The following is a 27547-nucleotide window of genomic DNA, read 5'->3' as shown; positions in this document are numbered from 1 at the left end:
TATATAACGTTTCTTGTAGTGTTTTAAAATACATTTGTTGTACCATACACAAGATTTAGTTTTAGGGATATAAACAGGTATCTCTGAGAGAGAACCATTGCTCAGAAAATCCTTTTGTTTAGTGAGGGATGCAAAGACATGGGGTATGGTGGAAATTTAGCCATATGTTCCTGCAGATATTCTTTATTAGAGAATCAGGTTTGGGGTGCCTGGGTGACTCAGTCGGTTAAGCATGTGACTCTTGGTCTCAGAGCTCAGGTGTTGATCTCAGGGTTGTAAGTTCAAGCCCCACATTGGGCTCCACGTTGGGCATGGTACCTACTTATAAAGAAAAAGAAAATCAGGTTTGTTTCTTTAGGTGTTCTGAGTAATAGCAAGTGATATTTTTCATTTTTCTTCTGTCTTTAGGAGTGTTTCTCAGGAGTTATCAGAAACCATCCTCACCATGGTAGCCAATTGCAGTAATGTTATGAACAAGGCCAGACAGCCGCCACCTGGAGTTATGCCAAAAGGACGCCCTCCTAGTGCTAGCAGCTTAGATGCCATTTCTCCTGTTCAGGTAAATGGATGCTACAATTGGTGGTACATTTGCATTTGTTCATAGACTTGGAATAGAATAAACTTATACATCATTAGTAACTCTCAAAGGAAAATTTGTCTAAATTTGTTACTTTATAGATACCTGCATGTCTGGCATCCACTACTACATTTTAAAGGAGATCCGTAAATAGGCATTATAGTTGAGGATAGACTTTAATCATTAAATAGAACGTGACACTGAGAGGAAAGATACAAAACAGCTTATTTAGGTAAATGATAAGGGCTTCTTTTTAAAATAAGAATAACTTAGACTTGAGAAATAAGCACTGCGTTTGAACCTGATGTGTCTTGTTTGTAGCTTCACGGGCCAAGCAACAGTGCTAGAGCATAAGGACTTGTTATAACTGGGGCTCTTCAGCTCTCAACTGAACTGCTCTTTTAAAAACAAGGTACATTTAAGTTACTCCCTGACACCAACCATCCCCCTTCTCTCTGGGAGCAACATATTCCACTTCTGTTTTCATCTGCATTGATTGGCAGATTGGGGTTTAAGAAAAGAATGTTTAGTTATTCTTCAGGGGCCGCTTTATAAAGGGCATTTTGTGTACCATTTTCTGTGTCATGAAGGTCTGAAATACTGCCACAAACTAAGAAGCTTGCAAGTGCAGTAATTAGATATTTTAAAAGATTTTTTGGTGAATAGCATACCTTGTTTTTCATTTGTTTTAAATTAGAGCTGATCTCCTCCAGCCCTCAAGATCTTCACATTTTGAGTAGATTTATATGTTTTGACATGGAATTTATTTCTAATTTCTCAGCTTTTGTGTTGAAAGTTAAATAACGTAGTTTGAGAGATTCTTTCTGTTGTAAAGGGACTTATTGGAAATTTTGAAGACCCGATTTAACAACTGTCTTGTGTCACTACTAAGTGCTTAGTGCTGTGGCTGTAGGGCAATTCATCTTAAATGCTGTTCTTGATGTTTTGTATCCCTCATATTATGGCTTTGGTGCTTTGGCAGAGGCTAACTCTTGAAACCTACTCTGTGATATAGTAAGAAAAATGACTAGCACAGCTGACTTGATTTGAGGATTTAGGTATCATCATGATTGCTCAGGGTTTTGCCGTTTACTAATTAAGCATATGAAGAGCTAAAGATTTCTTTACCTGTGTCATATGTCTGTATGTTCTTGAAGTATGTTTAATACATCTCTATAATGTTTTTCTTTAGATTGACCCTCTTGGTGGAATGGCATCTCTTAGTATAGGTGGTTCAGCTGCCCCTCACACCCAGAGTATGCAGGGTTTTCCTCCAAATTTGGGTTCTGCATTCAGTACCCCTCAGTCACCAGCAAAAGCATTTCCGCCCCTTTCAACCCCAAATCAGACAACTGCATTCAGTGGTATTGGAGGACTTTCATCACAGCTTCCAGGTAAGGGGGCAGTGGTGGATGAGAGTGCAGATTATTTATAAATCTGGTTGTGCTTTAGTGTGGGGTAAGGTGTTTGGAGTCACTGTTATAATGAAAGCTTTTAAATTGTAAGGCTGTTGCAGTCTTCAAAGCTGGGAAGAGAAAACTATACTATTATAATACTAATTGATTCAGATTGTAAGGATTCTGTATTACCAAATGATAGTGTAAACAGTAACAGGTGTGTTAATCACATTCTGAAAGATGGAGGTTTAGATAAAGAATTCACAGCTTTATGAATCCTTCAATAAAAGGTAGAAAATATTTCACATATCAGATTCAGGTATATGTTATGTCATTGCACCTCACCTACCTTGAAAATGATACTAAATCTCTAAAACTTCTTTAGTTATTTCAAATATTTTGGCTTTGAAATTTATATTGAAGTAAAGGCTACATTTTTCCCCCTTTCCTGTACCCATTTGTTTCTCCTAAGCTATCTGCATCTTTTATATTCAGGGTATAAGTTTTGGTGTACAAAAATTTAAGAACTGAAAATGTAATGACTCTGTAACCTAATTAACAGTAATGCTGTATGGTTCTAGCCCTGATTGTTGATTTATTTAAGTCAAAATTACTTTCTTCATAAGGCCTTCTTAGTAAAGTTCTAACTATTATACATTCTGTTTGTTCAAGTTGAGAGGAATAAGCAAGTCCTGGCTAATGCTAACTGGAAGATAGTATGAATTTTTTTAGTTTTCAATCAGTGATAAGAGCAAACCAGTTCCTCTTATTTTGACTACCTTTTCTGTCATGTCACCTATGAGAATGTACAGTTAAAGACATGAATAATTCTAAATGCTGAAGACATTTTGGCATTGTCCTTTTTTTTTTTTAAGATTTTTTTTATTTGAGAGAGCAAGCATGCATGCGTGCACAAGCGGGGTGGGAGCAGGGGGAGAAGGAGAAGCAGATTCCCTGCTGAGTCAGACATGGGGCTAGATCCCAGATCATGTTCTGAACCAAAGGCAGGCGTTTAAACAACTGAGCCACCCAGGTGCCCCATGTCCATTTCTATCTACTTTTATTAGTTTAGATTCTCTGTAAAATTAGATAGATACTGTTGTAAGGGAATTGACAAAGACACTGTCTTTTTAAATAAGAACCTATATCTTTGATGTTAAGTAAAGTCAAGAATATGAGTAATGATAAGACTTCTGGCTGCCTTCCTTCTTTCTAGTAGGTGGTCTTGGCACAGGCAGCCTGACTGGTATAGGAACTGGGGCTCTTGGACTCCCTGCAGTGAATAACGATCCTTTTGTACAGAGGAAACTGGGCACCTCTGGACTGAACCAGCCTACATTCCAGCAGAGTAAGATGAAACCTTGTAAGTGGTAGTGTTGTCTGTGATTGTGAAGTGTGACTGATGCACATAAAGCTTTTTAGATTTCCAATTTGTTGCCTCTAGAGTTCTGTGGACAAAAAGATTGACTTACCTTAATATATTGTTAGTAGGACCATATGTGCCTCCTAGGTCAGTGGGAATTAATTCACAAACTTGAGTTACTGAAATAAAAAACTGAGTTACCATTCCACCATTGATCTGGATTATTAAAATAGTATGATGGTTAATAAGAGGTAGCATCTTTTAGGGGCATTACTCTAAAAGTAAGAAATACAGTAAAAAGAAGTGACTTTTAGCAGTTTGAATGTATGTATATAAATCTTATCCTAAAAATGTGTGGGTGGTGGTTTTGTTTTTTGTTTCTGTTTTTTAAACAACTCAGGAGCAGCCATGAGAGTTTCAAACTTCTGTTTCAGCCTGACAGTTTACGAAGCAGTTTATTTTAGTTTTAGGGATATAAATAGGTATCTCTAAGAACCATTGCTCAGAAAATCCTTTTGTTTAATGAGGGATGCAAAGACATGGGGTATGGTGGAAATTAGCCATATATAAAGCCATATTATTTTAAGGTTAAAGCTTTATGATACATACAGCCTTATATGTAATAAATATCACCATATAACATATACAATGTAACTTGGAAAACAGCTTTTAAAGTTTCACCTCCTTAGGAAGTTAATTCTCGAAGTAAAGTCCTCTTTGTAAATACGTAGGTATCGTTTACTTATAAATACCCTTGTTGGGACCAAATAGTCATTATACTGAATTTGAAAGTATACCATTTGACTTGAAAATGTTAGTGTGAAAGGCTTGTCTGAATGTTATGTTTTGTAGCATGCTTTGTGTTTATCAGTGTGTCATGCACATGCATTGATAATTCTTATATGTTAGATGTCATTTTTATTACAAAGTAGTAAAGACTTATTAACGTCTGATGAGGTTGTGTTAAGTGCATAGTGAATTTGAGTATAGTGAATTTCCATGGTTTGATAAAGCCTGATGAAGAAAATACTAAGGTAGTACTATAGTTGTAAGGCAATTTTGTTAAAATCTTTATATGTACCTAAAATACTTGAATATTAATCTTTGATCACTTAATAATTTCTTCATTTTCTCCAGTTTTTCCCTTAAAATTAAAATGGTATTTTTCTCTTTGGCTTTCTGTGTTTAATGGGCGAGTGGGGAAAGAGCTTAAATGCCCACTGGTTGCCTTTCTGTTTCTAACAGCGGACTTGTCTCAGGTGTGGCCAGAGGCAAATCAGCACTTTAGTAAAGAAATAGATGATGAAGCAAACAGCTATTTTCAGAGAATATATAATCACCCACCACATCCAACTATGTCTGTTGATGAGGTAAGTGTCTAGGATGTTCTAATACTTCATGGTTTATATAAATCTTAAATGCCCCTTTCAAAGTTTTTCGAAATTCAGCTCAGAGTGTTCTGTTATGTGTACGTATACCCTTTGAAACCTTAACATTCATCTCAGGCTCAGTGTATTGTTAAATATTTTGCTTAACAATTTGTTTTTTAAAGATTGTATTTTTTTTAAGTATATCTATTCTTTTTAGTAATCTCTACACCCAATGGGGAGCTCGAATCCATGACCCCAAGATCAAGAGATGTATGCTCTTCCAACTGAGCCAGCCAGCCTCCCCCCCCCACTTTAAAGATTTTATTTTATTTTTTAAAGTATATTCTTTTTAACAATTCTTTGAAGAATATTTAAGGAATGCTTTTCATAATAGTTTTCTTTATGTGTGTTTTGTTTTTGTCTTTTTCTAGGTATTAGAAATGTTACAGAGGTTTAAAGATTCTACCATAAAGAGGGAACGAGAAGTCTTTAACTGTATGCTGAGGAACTTGTTTGAAGAATACCGGTTTTTCCCCCAGTATCCTGATAAAGAGTTACATATAACAGCCTGCCTGTTTGGTGGGATAATTGAAAAAGGACTGGTCACTTACATGGCACTAGGTCTGGCCCTGCGATACGTTCTTGAAGCCTTACGCAAGCCTTTTGGTTCCAAAATGTATTATTTTGGAATTGCTGCACTAGATAGATTTAAAAATAGGTGAGTGAATAGGTTTCCTATGAAGCATCTATCTCTCTTTTTAAAAGATTATTTATTTTAGAGAGAGGGCGTGCAAGAGTGGGAGAGGGAGATGGGGAGAGAGAGAGAGAATCTCAGGCAGACTCCACACTAAATGCAGAGCCTGATGTGGGGTTTGATCTCACCACCTCGAGATCATGACGTGAGCCAAAACCAAGAATCGGATGCTTAATCGACTTGTGCCACCCAGGTGCCCCTGAAGCGTCTCTTTTTTAATATAAGAAGAAATAATAACTATCATTTACCCACTAGTTCTTGTCATGCCCCATCATTTATGTATCTTAACAACTGTATGAAGTAGAAGAGGGGAAGTGAAACTGTTTCGTTGCAGTTATCAAATAAGTGGTAGGAAAAGTATAAACTGAAATAGTATTTTTGTTGTTTATTGAAGTATACTTTAAATACGGTGAAAGGCACCATTTTAGATTATAGTTCTTTGAATTTTGGCAAAACTTACACAGTTGTGTAACCAGCACTATCACAATCAAGATAATGAACATTTCTGTTACTCCCAAGCAGTTCTCGTTTCCCCCTTTTTAGTTCTTTGACCTTCTTTGACCCCTGGCAATCCTTGATCTGATTCTCTCTAGTTTTTCTGTTGTTGTTTAAGCAGAACCATACACAGTATGTATGAGTCTTGACTTCTTGCAATTAGCCTGATGCTTTTGAAATTAATCTGTATTTCTGTATGTTTCAGTAGTTGTTTCTTTTTATTGCTGAGTAGTTTTCCATTGTATGGATTAACTCTGAACTGTTTTTCCATTTACCTGTTAATGAACATTTGAAATTGTTTCCAGATAGCAATTTTAGTGGCTCATTGTAATCAAATTTTAACCAAAATAGGACCTTTAAGAAACAAAAGATAACTGTTTTCTGATGTAAAAAGAAGTTCATAGATATTTCTCTCCCCTACTTCTGTGCTCTTATCTTTGGCATTCTCGGTTTCCTAGGGAGAATGGGGGAGGTGGCCTAGACTAGCATTTGGAAGAAAATTTGTTAGTTGTGCTGCTTCTGTTCTTACATGAGGTGATTGAATGAATGAATGTTTTTGTTGGCAGATTGAAGGACTATCCCCAGTATTGTCAGCACTTGGCTTCTATCAGTCACTTTATGCAATTTCCACATCATTTACAGGAGGTAAGTGTCTTTAATACCTAAAATCTGTCTACTGGTTGGAGAGTTTATTTTAATTTGACTTTGGATTTGCTGGGACTGGCATTAAGATTTCTTAATGATTGGCATTATATAGGCATACATACTATTTGTTGCCCATTTTGCAGCTTAATAATAGGTCATGAAAAAAATCGTTCTTGGATTCTCTTTTCTAAGCAGTGCTTTTGCTTCATTTAATAAAAGGCTTTTATCAGGTATTTTAGCCTGATACTGCTCCTGAAGTATAGACATTTTCTGCTGTTACTAAGAATTCTTGAATGGGACACCTGGGGGCTTAGTCTATTGAGCATGGGCCTTTTGGTTTCAGCTCCGGTCATTATCTCAGGATTGAGCTCTGTGCTCAGAGTGGAGTCTGCTTTGGATTCCTTTTCCCTCCCCCTCTGCCCCTTCCCACTTGCACTCTCTCAAATAAGTAAAACCTTGAAGGGGAAAAAAAAAAACACCTGCCTAATTTGTGAGTTCCAGCTCCATGTTGTGTGTAGAGAGTACTTAAAATTATACATATATAGCCTTCTTACCACCTGCTTAGATTCCTTTGATGTACGTGTTAAAAAGGAAGCAGTCCCTGAGGAAATGGACTTACTATTGTACATTTTTCTTAAAAATTTTTTTTTTTTTTTTTTTTTTTTTTTTACATTTGAGAGAGAGTGCAAGCACGCGTGTGAGCAGGGTTGAGAAAAAGGAGAGGGACAAGTGGACTCTATGCCGAGCATCGAGCCTGATGTGGGGCTCGATCCCATCACTCTAAGATCCTCCCTGAACCTAAATCAAAAGTCAAAGAGTCAGATGCTCAACCAGCTGGAGTACCCCTAGATATTACATGTTTTAAGCCATTTTATTACATGATTTTTCTGCAAGTTTGTAAACTATTGTTTTAGTGATTGATTTTAGGTTAATTGGTTAACATTAATACCTTTGTCTTGCCTTTGGTCAAAATCTGCCTGTAGAGAACAAGAAAGTCAATATTAACTAATTTGTTTTAAGAAAATTGGCTTTATAACATCATATTTAAACAAATCAGAAAGATCAGACTATGAATCTACTTTTAATTTTTATTAGAGTTTAGTTCAGTGTTTTCACCTCTTCCGGCTGGGTTTGTTTGTAGGAGGGCAGGAGTTTTGTGCTGGCTTAACCTAGGAGACATATGGAGGGGAGCCATGAGTGTTACTCATTCACGTGAGGGAGTTGGGAGAATATGCGAAAACTGTAGTACTTTACAGGAAAGCACTTCTGTAAGGTGGCATAGAGGTGGCATAGAAATGATCACATAAAACAGTGGTCCCAAGTACCCCCTATAACAAGATAGCTAGAGGGTGAGAGAGAGGTTATTTGTTTTTCTGTACTTGGTCAATTTAAAGTGCTATACTTTATTCAGAGATTGTCATTCCTATTTGAAAATGCTCTTTATTTTTTGAAGATTTATTCATTGAAAAGCAAGGTGTGGAGGGGCAGAAGAGAGAGTGAGTCTTTAGCAGTCTCCCTGCTGAAAGTGGAGCCCAGCACCTGGCTTGATTTCAGGACCCTGAGGTCATGACCTGAGCCAAAACCAAAAGTTGGATGCCTGACTGGCCATCCAGGAGACTTGAGAATGTCCTTTTTGAATAAAGTTTTGTATCTAGATAGTAGTTTTTTGTTTGGGGGGGAGGGGCAGAGGGAGAGAGAATCCTAAGCAGGCTCTTCACCCAGTGTGGAGCCTGACGGGGCCTCCATGTCACAACCCTGAGATCATGCCTGAGCTGAAATCAAGAGTTGGATGCTTAACTGACTGAGCCACCTCGGTGCCTCTAGGTAGTAGTTTTTGTTTTGTTCAGGCATGGAAATAGGATCAGGAACCCTATATCAGTTTTCTAATTTGTGTGTGTAAAGGAAGTTGAGTGGTCTATGAAATGGAAAAAAAATCTGCCTTCTTGCTTAAATAAGGTTCTAGCTGGCTTGGTTTTCTACAGTATGTTTCTTTGTTTTGTAGTAGTAGTTGTAGTTATTGAAAGATAACTCGCTGTATTTTTTAGGCCTTAGGTTTCTCATCAGCATCCAGTAAAAGAGATCAATTTAGTATAGAATTAAAAATGACATGTCTTAGTATAGAAATCTAAAAATGTTGAAGTTTACATGTATTAAGGGATTTATGGAAGTATATATGGAGGCGTATATAGGAATATGGACCAGAAGGGGGCAAGGAGTAAGGGATATAGATGAGCCAGATGAGTATTCTGCGAGGATTTCTTCCCCTTCAGGAGTGAGAGGAGTGTAATTGAGGATTTTCAGTTTTTGTTAAGAAGTCTTTCAATGTCTTTCCCTCTCCTTACCCCTAGTATATTGAATACGGACAGCAATCTAGAGATCCTCCTGTGAAAATGCAGGGCTCTATTACAACCCCTGGAAGTATTGCACTGGCTCAGGCCCAGGCTCAGGCCCAGGTTCCAGCAAAAGCTCCCCTTGCTGGTCAGGTTAGCACGATGGTAACCACCTCAACAACCACCACTGTTGCTAAAACGGTTACAGTCACCAGGCCAACCGGAGTCAGCTTTAAGAAAGATGTGCCAGTAAGTAGATCTTTTTTCTTTTCTCGGGTCTGTCATGTTGTAATGTCTCCAGGAGTGAGCATGTATTTTAATTTTATTATAAATAACACATACCTACTGAAAATATGAAGACCAGCATTTCTCCCTTTGTATCTCCCCTCTCCAGATTTCCCAGAGACAGGCACTAGGCACTGTTAATAGTTGAATACATATTCTTGCCAGTACTTGAAGTGTACAGCCGTATATACCATGTGTATCTTTTTTACTGAAGGAATCAGTATACATTTTCCCCTGGGATTTGTCAAGCAGGCATTTCAATTTATGTTTTGTTTTTTTTTAAAGCCTTCTATTAATACTACAAATATAGACACGTTGCTTGTGGCCACAGATCAAACTGAGAGAATTGTAGAGCCCCCAGAAAATATCCAAGAGAAAATTGCTTTTATCTTCAATAATCTCTCACAGTCGAATATGACCCAGAAGGTGAGCATGATGTGATAGTTTATATACCATTATGAATGCTGTCTGTTCTTATCCCTAATGGGTTGAGGGATTTATATTTGATGTTCTGCGCCCTTTGTGATGCTTTACTTTAAAGGTCGAAGTAATAGAATCAAAACAACGGGAATGAGGATATACAACTAGTGGCTGTGGTTTTTGTAGACATTAAGTAGAACTAGCTTTGCAGTGAGTTTTACAGGCTTTTGAAGTAAACGTCATGGTCTCGTCATGATGGAAGGTTTCATTTGTACCTTGTCACAAGTCATGTCCTCCCGGAGACCATTTAGAACTTAGATGTCAAATAACAGAGGTAGACCTTGTGCAGAGCATAAGAAATGACCGTTGCCTTTTAAGATTATATGTAAGGCATTGGAAATGCCTATGTTAGCTGTTAAGATTAGCCTGAACAAGTAATTTTTGAGATATTATGCATATACCATCTTTCAAAATCCCACCAGAATTTATTGGGGGGAGAAATAAGCCTTTATTGTCCTTTTGGAAGAGAAGTTTCCTGGAGATGGAAATTTAGGAAAACATAGTTCTGGTGTTAGGTCTCTTAGTGGCAAGTTGTACATTAATAATTCATGCAGTTTTGGTCAAATGGAGAGTTGGGGAAGATGGGCTTGAGGGACTTCTTGTTTTATAATTTTAAAGCTGAAAGCGACCATAGATGTTTTAGTCCTAATCACCCCACAGTTTGAGAGATGACTGACAGTATACTGACATGGAACTGAATATACTGTGCTTCATAGCATGTGTCTGCTGTGGGGGGAGATGAAGCATGGTGCTTTAACATCTGTTTTTGCAAGGAGCCACGTGCTGTAGTATTGTTCACAGAAAAAACAAAACTATATTTTATCATCTTTTAATTGTGTACTTCCTATGTCATATTGGTTGGCTAGGTTGAAGAACTAAAGGAAACTGTGAAGGAAGAATTTATGCCTTGGGTTTCACAGTACCTGGTTATGAAGAGAGTCAGTATTGAGCCAAACTTTCACAGCCTGTATTCAAACTTCCTTGACACGCTGAAGAACCCTGAATTTAATAAGATGGTTCTGAATGAGACCTACAGAAACATCAAAGTAAATTTTAGTTCTTGTATTTCTTTTTATTACTATTTTGAATTTGGAAATACTTGATTGTGCAAGCAGAATTTTGGGGGAGGTGTTGGCTGTTTTTTTTATGTTGTCTATATTAGGTTGTCTATGAAAGTAGCTCTAGGGTTTGTTTCAAATATGGAACATGAAGAATTTAGTTATATAGACATGTACTGTTTACTTCAAAAGTGACTCTATTATTCTGAATTTGTTTTTATCATTCCATGCATGGTTCTAAATCTTTACCCTCTGTTCATGTCTTTCACTTGCTTTTTCCCCTTCGTATTTGTAATATGCTCTCAGCTGTAGTCCCTCAGGTTGTTTTTAATAGTCTCATAGAAATACAGTGTATGTATATTTATTGTTAACGGATATTTAAACTGTTAATAACTTTCACTGTTAAAAAGGCAGTGCTACAGCGAGTCTTTGATGTCTTACGTGCCACATATCTGTATACTCTAGCCTTATTTGTGGAATAGCTATTGTGAAGGAGTGTCAGTTGTTCAGAGTTTTCCTGATGTACTAACACTGTTCTGTAAAATTAGGTATCTTATTTCTCAGGAAGAATAACGTTTTGAGAAAACCAGCGTACAGCTGTAATCATTCTTTGATGAATAATTTGGGGCATTGGCTTAGGAACCAGCACTATATTTAAACCTGTGGATGGGAATTTTCCCCATTCTTGGTTACGCTGTAGTGCAAAAGAATTCCTGGCTCTTTCTGTTGCACAGCTGACTTTGTGCCATTCTGCTGTTGCTGAATAGAGTTAAGGAACATAACTATATTCCCCCTTTTTAAAAAAAAAATTATTTATTAGAGACAGGGAGAGTGACAGCACAGGTGGGGAGGAGAGGGAAAAGCAGGCTCCCCGCTGAGCAGGGGAGCCTGATGCAGGACTCAGTCTGAGGTCCGAAAGGTCATGACCTCAAGTAACTGACTGAGCCACCCAGGCACCCCAGTATATTCACCCTTTTTTATCTGATTGCAGTGGTGATTAGGATAAGAAAGTATGCACATATTCTGGAGCAAAATTTCCAGATTCTTTTAAACAAATTTAAATTACAACTTTATAGCCATAAATTTTAAGGGGTAACATGTAGCAGATGGATGTATATACGTGCCCCAAAACATACTCATGCAATGGTTATGTGCTCCTTAGGAAAGTAAGAACTAGAGAATTAATTAAATAGGTATTCTAGAAATTTTTTTAAAAGCGTATTATTAAATAGGTATTCCAGAAAATGTAAAAAGAAGTGTTCAAGCGTTACTATACTGTATTTCAGGAAGCTATTTTAGTTCTCTGATAACATAGTGACCTGGATTATGCTTAAGATTGTGCTAGATACTGTGATATTGGTTACATTTCTCCATATGCTTGTTGTCTTGAAGGACTTGGAAGCATAGCTTTAACCATCATTTGAATTGAATTGAATTTTGCTCTTCGAAATTAGATTTGCATTTGGGTGTCTGCTTAAAAACCTAGCTAAAATTTTCAGTTTTCAAATACTTATCTGTAGGACCATACATGGCCCTTTAACCTTGTGTAGTTATACTCTTGTTAATATGGAATAGATCTTCTTTGGAGGCGTGTTGTTAGAATTGAGGGCTCATTTTTAAGGTAGGATAAGGTGGAATTCTCAAACATTTAGTTGAGAATTTTTTTCTTAAGCTCATTTTCTGTCTTTCTTAATCCTATACCATTTCAGGTGCTCCTGACCTCTGATAAAGCTGCAGCAAATTTTTCAGATCGTTCTTTGCTGAAGAATTTGGGACATTGGCTAGGAATGATCACACTAGCTAAAAATAAACCCATCTTACACACTGTGAGTTCCAGGGGTTCATGTAAAACTTGAGAATGTTCGTACAGCATATTATGTCTTGACTTTATTTGGGGCTTTTTTTTTTTTAATAAAGATTTTATTTATTTATTTGACAGAGACAGCCAGCGAGAGAGGGAACACAAGCAGGGGGGTGGGAGAGGAAGAAGCAGGCTCCTAGCAGAGGAGCCTGATGTGAGGCTCGATCCCAGAATGCTGGGATCACGCCCTGAGCTGAAGGCAGACACTTAACGACTGCGCTACCCCAGGCGCCCCTATTTGGGGCTATTTTAATGATGATTGGGTGTAAGAGTTTGGCCCATGTTTTGAATCTAATTGCATCCTCATGATCTTGCATTGTATAGCAGTGTAAACAAAAGCCAGTAAGATCTGACTGTCATCCCCTTTTTGTAAGGCAAGGGTCATACTACATTGATTCCTGATTGGGGAAAGAGTTTGGCGGGATACCTTTATTACTTTGTGAGGGGTTTAGAAGTATATTCCCAGCTTTTAAAAATATTTTTCTTATTCTAGGACTTGGATGTAAAATCTTTGCTGCTAGAGGCTTACGTTAAAGGACAGCAAGAGTTGCTCTACGTAGTGCCCTTTGTTGCCAAAGTCTTAGAATCTAGCATTCGTAGTGTGGTGAGTAGATTTTAATCTTTTATTGATGGTTAATTTGTAAGAGTTAGTTTTAGCAAAAGGGCAACACGAGATTATAACCTTAGTTCCTATGAGCATAGAGCTGGTTCAGTCAGTCTTCCTCTGAGAAACTCGGATTTCTAGTGTGAGAGGCTAAGGTAGCAAGCATGATTTTAAAGAATGGCTTTGGGTTTTGGTGTTTTCCTAAAATATGGTATAGATGGGAAACCCAAGGGGCTTGTTATGGCCACATAGGTATAAGTGCTTAACTGTTTTAAATAATACAAATTAAAGAATGATTTTTGGGGGCCACCTTAACATTATAGCTTTTCTTTAGGTTTTTAGGCCACCCAACCCATGGACGATGGCAATTATGAATGTATTAGCAGAGCTACATCAGGAACATGACTTAAAGGTAAATTTGTTGCTGCATTATCCTTTAGAACATTCTATGCCTTCACATTATTAAAATTTACAGGAAGCATAGAATATATTTGGGGGAAGCACTGTACATTTGGGTGAGAGTAGTATATATTGTGAATGAAGCTACATTTTTAAAATTCAAATATTTTGATTATGCAGTTAAACTTGAAGTTTGAGATTGAGGTCCTTTGTAAGAACCTTGCATTAGACATCAATGAGCTAAAGCCTGGAAACCTCCTGAAGGATAAAGATCGCCTAAAGAACTTAGATGAGCAACTCTCTGCTCCAAAGAAAGATGTCAAGCAGCCAGAAGAACTCCCTCCCATCACAACCACAAGTAAGTGTGATAATTAGCCTTCTGCTTTACAGAATTTTTTCTTAAATGGTACATCTTCATGCATATAGCAAGTTATAATTTTCCACATAACGTGGTGAAGTTTTGTATACTTTTTGATGAGCCATCTAAATTATTAAGGAAAAGTAAGTAATGTGTAGGCATTGTCTTAGGTATTAGAATTCATATAGTATTCTTAATTAAGTATCATTAATCATACCCCAACTAAGCCAGCTTATCTTATACATTGTTTGAGGCCTGAGAAGGGACTGCATGGCATGATGGTCTGTGTTATTCCTCAAATCGTGCACTGGCCAGACTGCCAGCTAGATTTGCCCGGGGAGTGAATTATTACACTTGGATCATGTACGTTGGTTGGAAGTGTGGGTGCTGTAGGAGTGTTGAAAAAAAGATTGGGAGGTGTGTTAAAATAAACCAGCTTTGCATTCTCTTGTCAGTATTTAGTAGCTAAGAATCTCCAAGTGAAACCAGTGAATATCCTAGATTGGAAATAGATAACTGTAATAAAGAGTATTCCAACAAGGTGTGGGCTTACTAATGTAGCATGTCACTGACATAGTTTTACATACTTTGTTCAAATCTCTACTAAAAGAAATTTTCTTGTAATTTAGGGTGGAAAAAATGTGACCTGTCCCAAGTCCTCCAAGAGACTAATCTAGTTAATTTAATGAAAGACCACTTTGATACCCATTGATATTACGGTAAAATCAAGAAGTGTGCTTTTTATTAGCTATTATTTTATCTCTTAACATTTAGCAACTTCTACAACACCAGCTACCAGTACCACTTGTACAGCCACGGTTCCACCACAACCACAGTACAGCTACCACGACATCAATGTGTATTCCCTTGCAGGCTTGGCACCACACATTACCCTAAATCCAACGGTAAGTAAATACTGCTCCATCCCCCAGTTCCCACTTTGTGACAAGATAATCTGGTCACCTTTTTTTTCTTTCTCCCCTTTCTTCTGGATTCTTAGGTTGGCAGGAATTGGGAACTGCTGTGTAGTACAGCTTGGATTTTTTTCTACACTAAAAATAGTTACTGTGGCTAGACATCATCTATATTTGTTCCTCATATCCGAACCCTGAGATACTAATCAGCTGGCAATATAATTACAATCGCCAGGAATTCCTTCCACAGGTCAAAAGATCCTTAGTGTCTTCCTTAGTTTTTCCTCTTTATTTTCATTATCATGCCACCCTTAGCCTTGACATTATGCCCTTTCTTTTGGCAGATAGTGTGAACTGAGCTGATTCCTGTGTGTGTATGTAAAATCTCTAGGCCAGGGTCTAGAAGTGGGACTTAATACTTCCAGTTGTATTTCTGTAGCCTGGTTCTAGGAGGGAAGTTTGGTTTGAAGTCATATAAAATTCCTATGCTTAAAAGGTAGTATTTGACTCTGTATGTTCAGAGTGATGATTATCTTCTGTCTTTTATTCTGCTTAACACTTGTTCTTGTTCAGGATCACATACTTGGAAGCATTCATGGTGTTTGTTTTTTAGAAACTGAAAATGTTCACAAATACAGGATTAACAGTAATACATTGAGCCTTCTTTTATTTAAAGAATATAATGGGATTTTGAAAGAGGTATTTTATTAACCTGCCCCCCCCATCCTGTGTTTTTTGGTGGGGGCTTCATCTAGAAATTGTGGTTCCCCTTTATAACGTCAGTAATCTGAATGCTTACATGTATCCATCATGAATATTTTAAAAATTTCTTACAAGGTCATTAAGTTTAACTTCATGAGACCAAATGAGTATTAGGGCATAGTTTGAGATAAAAGATTGGAAATAGTCTTTCAAGTGAGGCAAAATGGCTTCAGTGTATGGTAGTGTTAATGTTTGCTATTCTGAGGAATTATTTGTAGTAATGTTTTTTTAGAAGTCCTTTTCTCTATACAGTTGATTCGTTTGCATTTCTCCAAGCAACTAAAGAAGTCACTCTCTTTTTTAGTATTTAAGCCACATGGGGCACCTGGATGGCTCAGTTTGTTAAGCATCTGCCTTTGGTTCAGGTCATGGTCCCGGGGTCCTGGGATCGAGCTCCACTTTGGGCTCACTGCTCAGTTGGGGAGTCTGCTTCTCCCTCTCCCTCTGCCCTGGCTCATGTGCTCACGTTTTCTCTCTCTCTCTCTCAAATGAATAAATAAAAATCTTAAAAAAAAAAAAAAAGAGTACTTAAGCCACAGATTTTAACTAAGCAAGCATGTAATGCATCCGGTGATAAAAAAATTTGCCCATCAGATTTTTAAAAAATTGAAGACCTGTCTGTTATTACGTATTATAAGGTATACTGTCTTTGTAGCTTAGCTTCTATTTCCCATGTTTTTCAGTGGTTAATTTAAAGTAGAAATTGGTAGTTAATGGTTAATATTGAAGTAACTTCCAAAGTCGTGGGTGTGATTACCGATGGAAGTTGGACTGTTTTACTTAACAAGCTGTTGACTTAACTTGTTTTTTCCTGCCCTAGATTCCCTTGTTTCAGGCCCATCCACAGTTGAAGCAGTGTGTACGCCAGGCAATTGAACGGGCTGTCCAGGAGCTGGTCCATCCTGTGGTGGATCGATCTATCAAGATTGCCATGACTACTTGTGAGCAAATAGTCAGGAAGGATTTTGCCTTGGATTCTGAGGAATCTCGAATGCGAATAGCAGCTCATCACATGATGCGTAACTTAACAGCTGGGATGGCTATGATTACCTGCAGGGAACCTTTGCTAATGAGCATATCTACCAACCTGAAAAACAGTTTTGCCTCAGCCCTTCGTGTATGTTGACTATATTCTTGGTGTAGTACACAATTCCTTACTGCTTGTCTGAAAGAGGTTCTTTTTCTTTGCACATCACCAAATTTGTTTGATATCTTCCTTTCTCTTAGATTGTAAATTCTATGAGGTGAAGCATCATGTTTGTTTTTGCTATTATATCCTCAATACAGTGTTTGCAGATAGTAGATATCCAAATATTTATTCGTTTAAAGAAATGAAGGATTTAAAAAAATGCCTGAGTTAACAATCTTGTTTCCTTTATCATTAAGAATTTGATTAAAGCACTTGGAATAGGACAGTACAAAACAATGGAAAGTGACTTTGTACACACATACGCACACACTCTTCAAGTAACTCAGTTATTAATTTTGGGTCTTACATGTCATGGTTAATGCCTTCTTTTTTTTTTAACTGCTTAACTGTTTCCATAGTCAACCGTCTTCACAATAACCTGATTAATAAAATGTTTTGGGTGAGTAGTATTTTATTTACAGATGAAGATGAATATTAGGCTATTTCATGGTCATAGCTAATGAGTCATAAGTCCAGTCAGAACTTTTAAAATTTGTCTAGGCACTGTATTTCCTATTTTCTCATCTGTCTTGTCCATCCACAGAAAACGAAATTTAAATTGTTTTCTTTCTGTCTCTTCCCCTTCCCATAGACTTCATCTCCACAACAAAGGGAAATGATGGATCAGGCAGCTGCCCAGTTAGCTCAGGACAATTGTGAATTAGCTTGCTGTTTTATTCAGAAGACTGCAGTAGAAAAAGCAGGCCCTGAGATGGACAAGAGATTAGCAACTGTAAGTGTTTAGCGTTTGCTGTTTAAGTTATTATTTTTTTCAATTTAAGAAAATGCCTCGTAACAAGAACCTCAGTGACTTTTTTTACTTGCAGGAATTTGAGCTGAGAAAACATGCTAGGCAAGAAGGGCGCAGGTACTGTGATCCTGTTGTGTTAACATACCAAGCTGAGCGGATGCCAGAGCAAATCAGGCTGAAAGTGAGATTTGGGGGCTTTGTCTCTCTCTGCCCATCTTTGTTTTCTTTCTGTTTTTGTTGCTTAAACTCTTCAAGACTAAGACAGTGGGGTTAAATGTTAAATGTTTCTGAGACAGATCACCTCAGGAGCATATCATTTGAAGGCTACCTGTGGAGAAGGCATAAAGATACCTTAGGTAGGGTGCGTTGCCAGCTCAGTTGGTAGAGTGTGAGACTCTTGATCTCAGGGATGGAGTTCAAGCCCCACATGAGGGATTACTTAAAGATAAAATTACTTGAAGAGATTACTTTAAAATAAAATTAAAAAATATATTAAAAAAAAGATAACCTTAGATGTATGTACCTCGCAGTTGTTGAAGTGCTACCATACAGCGTTCATGTCCCCGTTAATTTTTGTGTTTTACAACGTGGTCTTCCCTTCTGGCACTTAAGTTTATATTGCTAGTTATTTATTGGTGAGAAGAAGATGTGAGAAATCTGGTCATTTTTACCAGTTCCATTGGAGAATTGCACTTGGTATGGTCCTATTTGAGGCATTTTCCAGTGGAAAAACTCAAATGAATTTGTAAATGAAGGGGACTCTTGACAGGATTCAGGGAGATGGGAAACACTGTGAATTGTGTGCAGATGCATGCATACTCAGTCATGCATGTAACATCAATATGTTGTAGTGGCTCCTGTGTCCCGTTTCAGAACCCCTGTGCTTACTCCCATGCAAACTTTCCACTTTGAAAAAAGCTTGCCTTCAATTTTGTGAAGAGGATTCTGTCAAAATAGGTTTTCTTCTTTCCAGGTTGGTGGTGTGGACCCAAAGCAGCTGGCTGTTTATGAAGAGTTTGCACGCAATGTGCCTGGCTTCTTGCCCACAAATGATTTAAGTCAGCCCACAGGATTTTTAGCTCAACCCATGAAGGTAAATCGTTGCCTGGGATTAAATTGAACGTTTTACGTTTTAATTTGAATGTTTTTATCTGTTAATCTGTATCAGATGAACATGGCATCTGGGGGACTTTTTTTTTTTTTTTTTTAAACCCATATGGTTGATTTTCATGTTTGGCCTAACTAGAGGAATTTACATGGTGACCCCCGTGTCACCAAGAATTTGAAGTAATTATCCATAGAAAAGTTGAAGATGTAGGGAGGGCGAAATATTTTTACCCTGAACCGTTTGAATATAAAAAATGCTGACCCTGATATCCCAGTCACTCTTAAAAACTTTGGTGTGTGTTACCTAAAAAGACATCCTGTTGAAATCAGAAAGTTAACACTGGTATATTAGTACCTAATCCTTAGACCTCATTCAGGTTTTATTAAGTGTCCCAATATCACCTTTTTATAGGAAAAGGACCTATTTCAGAATCCTACATTTCAGTTATATTTTTAAAATTTACCCTAGGTTAGTCTGGTACAGCACCTCACCTTTTCCTCATCTTTCATGACCTCGACACTTCTGCAGATTATAGGCCACTTATTTTCTAGAATGGCCTGATTTGGGTTTGTCCAGTATGTTCTCAGGAATAGATTCGGATCTGCATCTTTGATGGGTTTATCACAGAAATAATGCTGTGTTATTCTATCAGGCTTTGACAGTTGAACTGAGTACTGTATTTTCCATGGTTTAAATTGCCTAAATTCCTAGGCTGTATCCTGTCCCATTATTTATCTTGCTTGCTTTGATTACTTGATTGTGTTGATATCTGTTGGATTTTCCTCAGTCCAGTGCAATACCCCTCCCCTCATCCCTGCCTTGCACTGCCCCACCTCATGTTGTTAAGGTTGAATAGTTCAGGAATGGGAATGGACGAGCCCCTCTATGTTTTGATAAAAAAAAAAAAAATTCAGGGGAGTAAACATAGTAAAAGACTTTTTAATTACTGAACGAGCCAGTGAAAATGCTTTAAAATTTTTGCTTATTTCTTCCTTGGTTTTTTTCTTCTCTAAAACAGCAAGCTTGGGCAACAGATGATGTAGCTCAGATTTATGATAAGTGCATTACAGAATTGGAACAGCATCTGCATGCCATCCCACCAACTTTGGCCATGAATCCTCAAGCTCAGGCTCTTAGAAGTCTTTTGGAGGTTGTAGTATTATCTCGAAACTCTCGAGATGCCATAGCTGCTCTTGGATTGCTCCAGAAGGTTAGTTCTTAAATGTTACTTTTAGGGGCGCCTGGGTGGCTCAGTCGTTAAGCGTCTGCCTTCGGCTCAGGGCGTGATCCCGGCATTATGGGATCGAGCCCCACATCAGGCTCCTCTGTTGGGAGCCTGCTTCTTCCTCTTCCACTCCCCCTGCTTGTGTTCCCTCTCTCTCTGGCTGTGTCTCTCTCTCTCTCAAATAAACAAATAAAATCTTAAAAAAAAAAAATCCCCTTATTAAAAAAAATAATAAAATAAATGTTACTTTTAAGAAGAGACTAGGTTTGTAAATGTAGTGACCCCCCACACCATCATCTCCTTAAGTTATGGTAAGATTTTGAAATTAAGTTAAAACAAGTTCTTTTTGGTAATCAGGTAATTTTCTCTAGGGTAGAACATAGTCATGACAATTACCGATGGTCAAACGGGAAAAAATTTTTCATTAAGATCTTTTGAAAATACAGTTAAGAAACTTGAAAAGGTAGCACTTTAGATTTGGAGGAATGAATTGATCCCAAGTACTTGAGTGATGTGAGAGGGTTGGTGGGGAATTGGATTTTGACTTTGTAGGGACAGTGGGGCCTTTCATGTGAAGAACACAGTGAATATAAACTAGATAGAATTTAGAGATTGTTTGTTAGGGTAAGTGAAAAGCATTTTGGTGAGTGCGGACATTATTAACTAGAGGCTTTAGAAGCTGTGTTGTAGGGGCGCCTGGGTGGCACAGCGGTTAAGCGNAAAAAAAAAAAAAAATTTAAAAAAAAAAAAAAAAAGAAGCTGTGTTGTAGTTTCTGTTAAGGTTTGGTTTTTGGCTCTGATAGTTCGGTCAAGTACTATATTTTCCATGATGTGAATACTCTCTTTCTTCCATAGGCTGTAGAGGGTTTACTAGATGCCACAAGTGGTGCTGATGCTGACCTATTGCTGCGCTATAGGGAGTGCCACCTTTTGGTCTTAAAAGCTCTTCAAGACGGCAGGGCCTATGGGTCTCCGTGGTGTAACAAACAGATCACAAGGTCAGTAGCCATCTTAGAAGAGTACTATTTATTGGACTGTTTTCTAACATACATGCCCTGTTTATGTCCAGAGATTTCCTTTTTCTAGAAGGTAAGTGGGACGTTTATCCCAGTTCTGAGTAGTGAGAATAGTTGATTGCTTGGCCTTTAACCATTTGGTGCCCATGATGAATATGGAAAACCAGTACCTTGCTTTGGGGGATGAATTGTAGATCTTTGGTTTTTAAAGGTTTCAGTGATTTCATAGCAGTGGTGTTCATATATAAATATTTCAGTGTCTTAAATGGAATGCTTTGTTTTCTAGGCTGTGAGATCAGAGCTTGAGTTTTGACACTGGGCTGTCTCTTCTACTTCATTATTGGCTATTTTGAGTCTTAGAGACTAACTTGCAGTTGGTTCTCAGAGCATCCTTAATTTGGAACAAATTACCATTGAATAAAATGGGTTCTTTATTTTACTTGATACAGTATGGTTAGGCCTTTAACGAAATACTTTTTCTAGGTGCCTAATTGAATGTCGGGATGAATATAAGTACAATGTGGAAGCGGTGGAGTTGCTTATTCGCAATCATTTGGTTAATATGCAGCAGTATGATCTTCACCTAGCTCAGGTATGGACGGAATTTTCTTAAATAGGAAAAGGGACTCTTGTAGTTGGGAAGTGTGTTTGCTGCAAGTGTTGTCTATCTTACGTTGTGCTTTCTGTGTTGCCAGTCAATGGAGAATGGTTTAAACTACATGGCCGTGGCATTTGCTATGCAATTGGTAAAAATCCTGTTGGTGGATGAAAGGAGTGTTGCTCATGTTACTGAGGCAGATCTGTTCCACACCATTGAAACTCTCATGAGGATTAATGCTCACTCCAGAGGCAATGCTCCAGAAGGGTGAGGATGAAATGTTTTGGGATCTTTGTGTGTTCAGTCTATGAAGGAGCTTTAGAAATAAATGTGCAGACTTACTAACATTACCTGTTAAAACTGCTGTACCTATAATATGTGGGAAGCTGTAGTGAGGCTTAATGTTGTACCTTGAAGTTTGAAAGCTTAACTAACTGCCAAGCCTTCTTGCCATAGAGCAAGCAGTACATGCAGTACTAGATTTGGTGTCAAGAGCCCTCTGTTCAAGTCCTGGCTCTGCCACTTTAAAATTTGATTTTAGGAAGTTGATTTACCTTTTCTTGAATAAAACAGAAATAGTATCTCAAAAAATTGTTGAGGTTAAGATAAATAATAAACCATGGCACGTGGTAGGCACATAGTTAATATTTGTTGACTATGAACATCAGCTCCATTTCAACAGGCACCATTTTGGGGGGTCAGGAAGTGGCTTAACCAAGGTCAATCATTTGCATATTATGTGGTTATGAGTAAACAGAGACCATGGATAGTTTTGTTTAAATATGAAAATGACTGTTGGGGTTTCTGTTATATAAGCAAATTGTCCAGCTGTATGTCTGTGAAATCACAGCCATGAGTAGACTGATTTTCACTCTGGATTTATTGTACTAGATTGCCCCAGCTGATGGAAGTAGTGCGATCCAACTATGAAGCAATGATTGATCGTGCTCATGGAGGCCCTAACTTTATGATGCATTCTGGAATCTCTCAAGCCTCAGAGTACGATGATCCTCCAGGCCTGAGGGAGAAGGCAGAGTATCTTCTGAGGGAATGGGTGAATCTCTACCATTCAGCAGCAGCTGGCCGTGACAGTACCAAAGCTTTCTCTGCGTTTGTTGGACAGGTAGAGCTTTTGGAAAGAAAGGTGCTTTTTATTCAACATAAGTAGGGTGTGATGCCTCCAATATTTAAGCTCAGTATTATGTACCTGTGGCCAGTTACCTCCATACTCATGTAAACCAAAAATTGTCATCATTATTACTCTGTTAAGTTGATGAAGCCTATTTCTTTCCTCATCTTTGGACCCTAACCAGTAAATTCAACATTTCATGTCCCCTTTAGTTCTACTTATCCCATTTCAGTTGTCATTACAAAGTACAGTGGATCAGATAATGAATAATGAAATTCCCAGATGTGTGTAATAATTTTACTAGTTTGATAAGTGGATTATGGGCTAATAAATAAAATTCTGATAATAGCTCATGTTTTAAAAAAATAAGAAAACACAGCAAAAAACTTGAATATATAAATGGTAGAGGCTTTTATTATATTTTCTAAATTAAGTAGCTTGTTTACCTAAAACTGATTAACATGTTCTTTTGGGAAATAGTTTCCAGTATTTATTTTCATTGGATTTGATCTAAATTGGACTTTGAGTTAAAGCATTAGGAGACAAGTTCCTAGAATAATTAGGTTTGGAAAGAATATTTGTGAACAGGATAAACAGACGAAAACGTAGGAAGAGACCTGTTGTACCATTTAGCATTCTGTTTTTGATCATTACTGTCTATTTTCAGCCACTGGGAGGGATTCATACCCAGTAGTCAGTGTGTCCTAATCATGTTACTCCATGGCGAGAATGGTTACTTGTGCTGAATTGCCCTTAGAATTTCTTTCGTAAAACTATTGTAGTATTTGTTCAGGGAGACATATTTCTCTATCTGCTTATTTCTGCACATTGACCATTGTATTTCTTTAGACCTAGATGAAAGTTCGGTGTGCTACCAAAGAAAGATGGCAAATTAGGTCTATTATCAAATAAATGACAATGGAATGTGGAAGAGCTGATTTGAATTTTAGAAGTTAGAAATTGGATTTACTTTTCAAGATGAATGTTAACTTAGTTAAATAAATCATACTAAGTAGGTCTGTACCCTAAAAAATTCTAAAATATACCTTATTGCAAAGGTGTTACTGAATGTTTGTAGTTTTATTTCTAATTTGGATAGAAGAACTTTGAATCAGTCAGTTTTGTGATCATCAATATTTCATGGGTATGGATGTGGCACCTGTCTCAGCTCTTCTGCTACTTATTTACTCTTGTTCTTCTCTCTGTTTAAAAAAGGGTAATTTATACTTCTCTTATGCATCCTTTTGAGAATTCTTCCCGCCTCATGCTTCCTCTTGATCATAGCAGTTTGTCTTCGTTAACGCCCCCCCCCCCCGTTATTCAGATTTCAATGTACAGAAGTCCCTCTGCTGACCTTCTGTCTTGCCTAGGGTACATTAATGTCAATTCAGTTATTTTATTGCTTATCAAGAGACAGGGAAATTGTTTCAAAGTTTCCAAGATAATGGTTAACTTTTCATTCTGGGCTTGGTTCTTTAAGCACTGACCTCCCTCTCTCTCTGCAGCCTTAACCCTTGTTATACTGCATTCTTCTTTCATGCTAGCCAAATAACTTCTCTGCTTTACTTCACTTCCAAATCATGTATCATAAAATCTGTACTTCTATCCATTAAAACATTTTACTTTAAACTGAATTCACATTAGAATAAACTTCAGTTTTCACTAAAATAGCCAGATATGATCTGTAGCTATTTTCTTTGATACCCATTTACTGTACAAATTTTTACTTGATTTTCCTGTTGCAGCTCGTTGGAGTTTGAAAAATTTTGTTATTGGTTGAGTCAGTTGGAAGAAATTGTCTTAAATTCTGTGGGAAAGTAAAATATGAAATAATATGTCATTTAATTTCCTACTTGGGGGAAATATGAATTAGCTAGAATATCTTCCTTTGATTTTAGTGGGTTCCTGAAAGTTGGTTTATTTTCCTAAATTTCCACATTATTTGGCTGTGGACTGTTTTTCAAAATTGCCATGTTGTTATCTCTTTCTCAACTACCATCTTTTCTATTCTCCATTAATCTTAAAACTGAGGAATTCTGTCATTGGTCCTTAATGGAGAAGTCATTTTCATGACACATTTTTAAAAGTAAGAATTAGAAATGTGACAAGAAATAAATGAGAGAATACCTTTGAAGCATGAAAATTAAAAAATTTATGTATATTATCTGTTTCTTATTTCTATATATCTATATATATATTTTGTTGTTGTTCCCTTGGTAGATGCATCAGCAAGGAATCCTGAAGACTGATGACCTCATAACGAGGTTCTTCCGTCTGTGTACTGAAATGTGTGTTGAAATCAGTTACCGTGCTCAGGCAGAGCAGCAGCACAATCCTGCTGCTAATCCCACCATGATCCGAGCCAAGTGCTACCACAACCTGGATGCCTTTGTCCGACTCATTGCACTGCTAGTAAAGCACTCAGGGGAGGCCACCAACACTGTCACAAAGATTAATTTGCTGAACAAGGTCTGAACTTCTTTTTTGTCTTAGTCTTGGTACACTTGAAATCTGCATCAGTGGTTCTCAGGGCTCAGCCTGTTCCCCAAAACATTTTGTAACATCCCCTTTTCTGTCCTGAGATTAAATTCGTAGGTAGTATTAGAAACATAATCACTACATTTTAGAAGAGTATGGTACTTTAAAAGACCAAAGGCAGTGGGGGGAACAGCATATTTCAGTATGTTAATGTTTGGTAATGACTACCTTGGAAGATACTGAAAATACAAAATTTTCTCCAGTAGACAGAATCACTGTCAATGGGATGGCTAGACATGTCCATTAATAACAGATGAGCAACTCAAACACCAGGAGTAACATTGCAATTGTCTTGATTTTCTGAAAAGGAACAAAATACAGTTTTCTTTTGACATATACAGTGGAGTTCTTGGAAATTCGAGTACTAAAACTGCAAAAACAAACTTAGAGTTTGGTCTTGGGTAATTACAAACAGGTTATCCTGTCCCTCACTCTCAGTGGGAAAATCAAGTGGCATGCAGGATGGTTCTTTGAGACATTTCTGAAGCCTAAGATTGTCCCTGGCCCCTCCATCTACTAAATGTCAAGGGAAGTATAAACCATTTTGCCTCTTGTCAACTTCACATCAGACCAGAAAAATTAGGATTTTAGAGTGTATTAACATAATAGAATATGGTGTACCATGCTCATTTCTAGAGCTTTAGGAAAACCAGTGGGTTTGTGGAGAGTATACATTTCTGGTCAAAGATTATTGAAGTTCAAAGAAAATACAAAAATTTTTTGCAGGCCACATCACACCAGTGTATGGGCCCTTTGGCTGCCAGCATGTAATTGTGAATTCAGATGGTGTACATATCCTTTTCTTTAATGTGGGGCATAAGAGTATGATAAGCAAGCATGTCTAGTGAGTGGTCAGTGAATTTATCTTCATGATTTACAGGCTGTAATCTGTGTGCTCTGTAGGTCCTTGGTATAGTAGTGGGAGTTCTCCTGCAGGATCATGATGTTCGGCAAAGTGAATTTCAGCAGCTTCCCTACCATCGAATTTTTATCATGCTGCTCTTGGAACTCAATGCACCTGAGCATGTATTGGAAACCATTAATTTCCAGACACTTACAGCTTTCTGGTGAGTATTACTGGATTTAATAGAGATCTCTTGTTAAGGATTGCTGTCTTAGTGGCAAAATGTGAGAAGTACTCAAAGAAGTACTCTTGTGGATTTGAGGCACGTTGATTTGAAAAATAGCATACATGTTGTGTACTTACATTGATGTGTTGTTTACTGTATTTAAGTTGGACCTTGCTTCTGACTAAGGTTTTTTTCTTTCAGCAATACATTCCACATCTTGAGGCCTACCAAAGCTCCTGGCTTTGTGTATGCCTGGCTTGAACTGATCTCTCATCGGATATTTATTGCAAGAATGCTGGCACATACGCCACAGCAGAAGGTGTGGCTGCAGTTTATCTCCTACAGATGAAGACTGTAACTACTTGGAGCTTATTATTAGCACTCTTAGTCATTTAGTAATAATCGTACTTCTTTCAGGCTTAGTCAAGAATTATTTAATGTGGAGTAGAGTTATGGAAAACGGTTTAACCAGTACTTGACTGCCTCTGCCTAGAAGCCCATTCCTCAGTGATTAGGGTATTGCTCCTTCAAGTCCGTTGTGAGCCATGTGTTAATCTCGCTTAAGGACTTTTTTAAAAAAAGTCAAAACCTTGGGAGTACCTTTATATAAGACTTTGGCTACTGGAGCTCTAGAACCTGCCGGTTTTACGAGTTCTCACTCTAAATGCTAAAGCTCTCACACTCAAGGGTGAATACCACTGGTCTATATTTGAAGAAATTAGGACCAAGTACTAGTAAAGAGTTTTTAAAGTGTAATTGCAAATAAACACAGTTAACATGAGAGGTTCTCTCCCATCTTGCAATTAAATGGCAAATGAATACTGTAGAAAGCATCCTTGATTACCCCTTAAGAAGAAAATATGACTACTTAACATGGTTGGCAAAAAAGAAAGTGAGATAACCCTTAAATGGAGTGGGTTTTATTTGGTATTCCAGGAGGAGGAACACAGTAACGTAATGAATAAAATTGTCCAAAAATGAACATAATTTGTATAATTGGGGGATGATGACAGGCCAGGTTTGCCTGAAAATAGAGGATTTGTGTTGTGAACTTTTTGTAAACTGGATCAGGTTATTTGACAGGAGTTGGAAGTGGGAAAAGAAATGGTTGAGACCTACGACTTAATTAAAAGAAGGAATTAAGAGGATAGACCTCTGTCAGTTTCTTAGTTGACTAAGTATTTTGTGTTGTGTCTGAAATTTTCTCAGTTTCCTCGTCCTCTTTAAATTTCGCTTATAGGAACAAGGACCTCTATATGTCCTGGAACTTC

General features: G+C 37.5%; 1 protein-coding gene and 2 non-coding genes across 9 annotated transcripts in view; all 3 read left to right on the top strand.

Annotated features, from left to right (window-relative positions):
* CNOT1 (CCR4-NOT transcription complex subunit 1) overlaps positions 1 to 27547 on the top strand; it is a 104507-nt gene that overhangs the window by 67977 nt on the left and 8983 nt on the right. The window contains exons 17-42 of one of the 7 annotated variants that reach the window (XM_011221848.3): positions 409 to 559; positions 1770 to 1971; positions 3194 to 3337; positions 4583 to 4707; positions 5139 to 5425; positions 6523 to 6601; positions 8950 to 9180; positions 9502 to 9642; positions 10563 to 10742; positions 12464 to 12580; positions 13109 to 13219; positions 13554 to 13631; positions 13799 to 13976; positions 14751 to 14881; positions 16473 to 16769; positions 17434 to 17574; positions 17669 to 17773; positions 18566 to 18685; positions 19719 to 19910; positions 20781 to 20923; positions 21425 to 21533; positions 21637 to 21806; positions 22431 to 22683; positions 24889 to 25137; positions 26110 to 26273; positions 26478 to 26595. In XM_011221848.3, coding sequence (XP_011220150.1) covers positions 409 to 559; positions 1770 to 1971; positions 3194 to 3337; positions 4583 to 4707; positions 5139 to 5425; positions 6523 to 6601; positions 8950 to 9180; positions 9502 to 9642; positions 10563 to 10742; positions 12464 to 12580; positions 13109 to 13219; positions 13554 to 13631; positions 13799 to 13976; positions 14751 to 14881; positions 16473 to 16769; positions 17434 to 17574; positions 17669 to 17773; positions 18566 to 18685; positions 19719 to 19910; positions 20781 to 20923; positions 21425 to 21533; positions 21637 to 21806; positions 22431 to 22683; positions 24889 to 25137; positions 26110 to 26273; positions 26478 to 26595 — 4216 coding nt within the window. Of the gene's footprint in view, positions 1 to 408; positions 560 to 1769; positions 1972 to 3190; positions 3338 to 4582; positions 4708 to 5138; positions 5426 to 6522; positions 6602 to 8949; positions 9181 to 9501; positions 9643 to 10562; positions 10743 to 12463; positions 12581 to 13108; positions 13220 to 13553; positions 13632 to 13798; positions 13977 to 14750; positions 14882 to 16472; positions 16770 to 17433; positions 17575 to 17649; positions 17774 to 18565; positions 18686 to 19718; positions 19911 to 20780; positions 20924 to 21424; positions 21534 to 21636; positions 21807 to 22430; positions 22684 to 24888; positions 25138 to 26109; positions 26274 to 26477; positions 26596 to 27547 lie in introns of those variants that run through there. The other 6 variants (XM_011221886.3, XM_002912277.4, XM_011221801.3 and 3 more) reach the window with 6 other exon arrangements.
* On the top strand, positions 862 to 997 carry LOC117795322. Its single transcript, XR_004619295.1, has one exon. It is a non-coding gene; the product is annotated as a small nucleolar RNA SNORA50 (small nucleolar RNA).
* On the top strand, positions 11399 to 11536 carry LOC117795321. The gene has a single exon (XR_004619294.1). It is a non-coding gene; the product is annotated as a small nucleolar RNA SNORA46 (small nucleolar RNA).

This window comes from Ailuropoda melanoleuca, chromosome 12 (genome assembly GCF_002007445.2).
Source record: "Ailuropoda melanoleuca isolate Jingjing chromosome 12, ASM200744v2, whole genome shotgun sequence".
Lineage (NCBI taxonomy): Eukaryota > Metazoa > Chordata > Mammalia > Carnivora > Ursidae > Ailuropoda > Ailuropoda melanoleuca.
The sequence above is the reverse complement of the archived record's forward strand: the minus strand, read 5'-3'. Positions and strand labels throughout refer to the sequence as shown.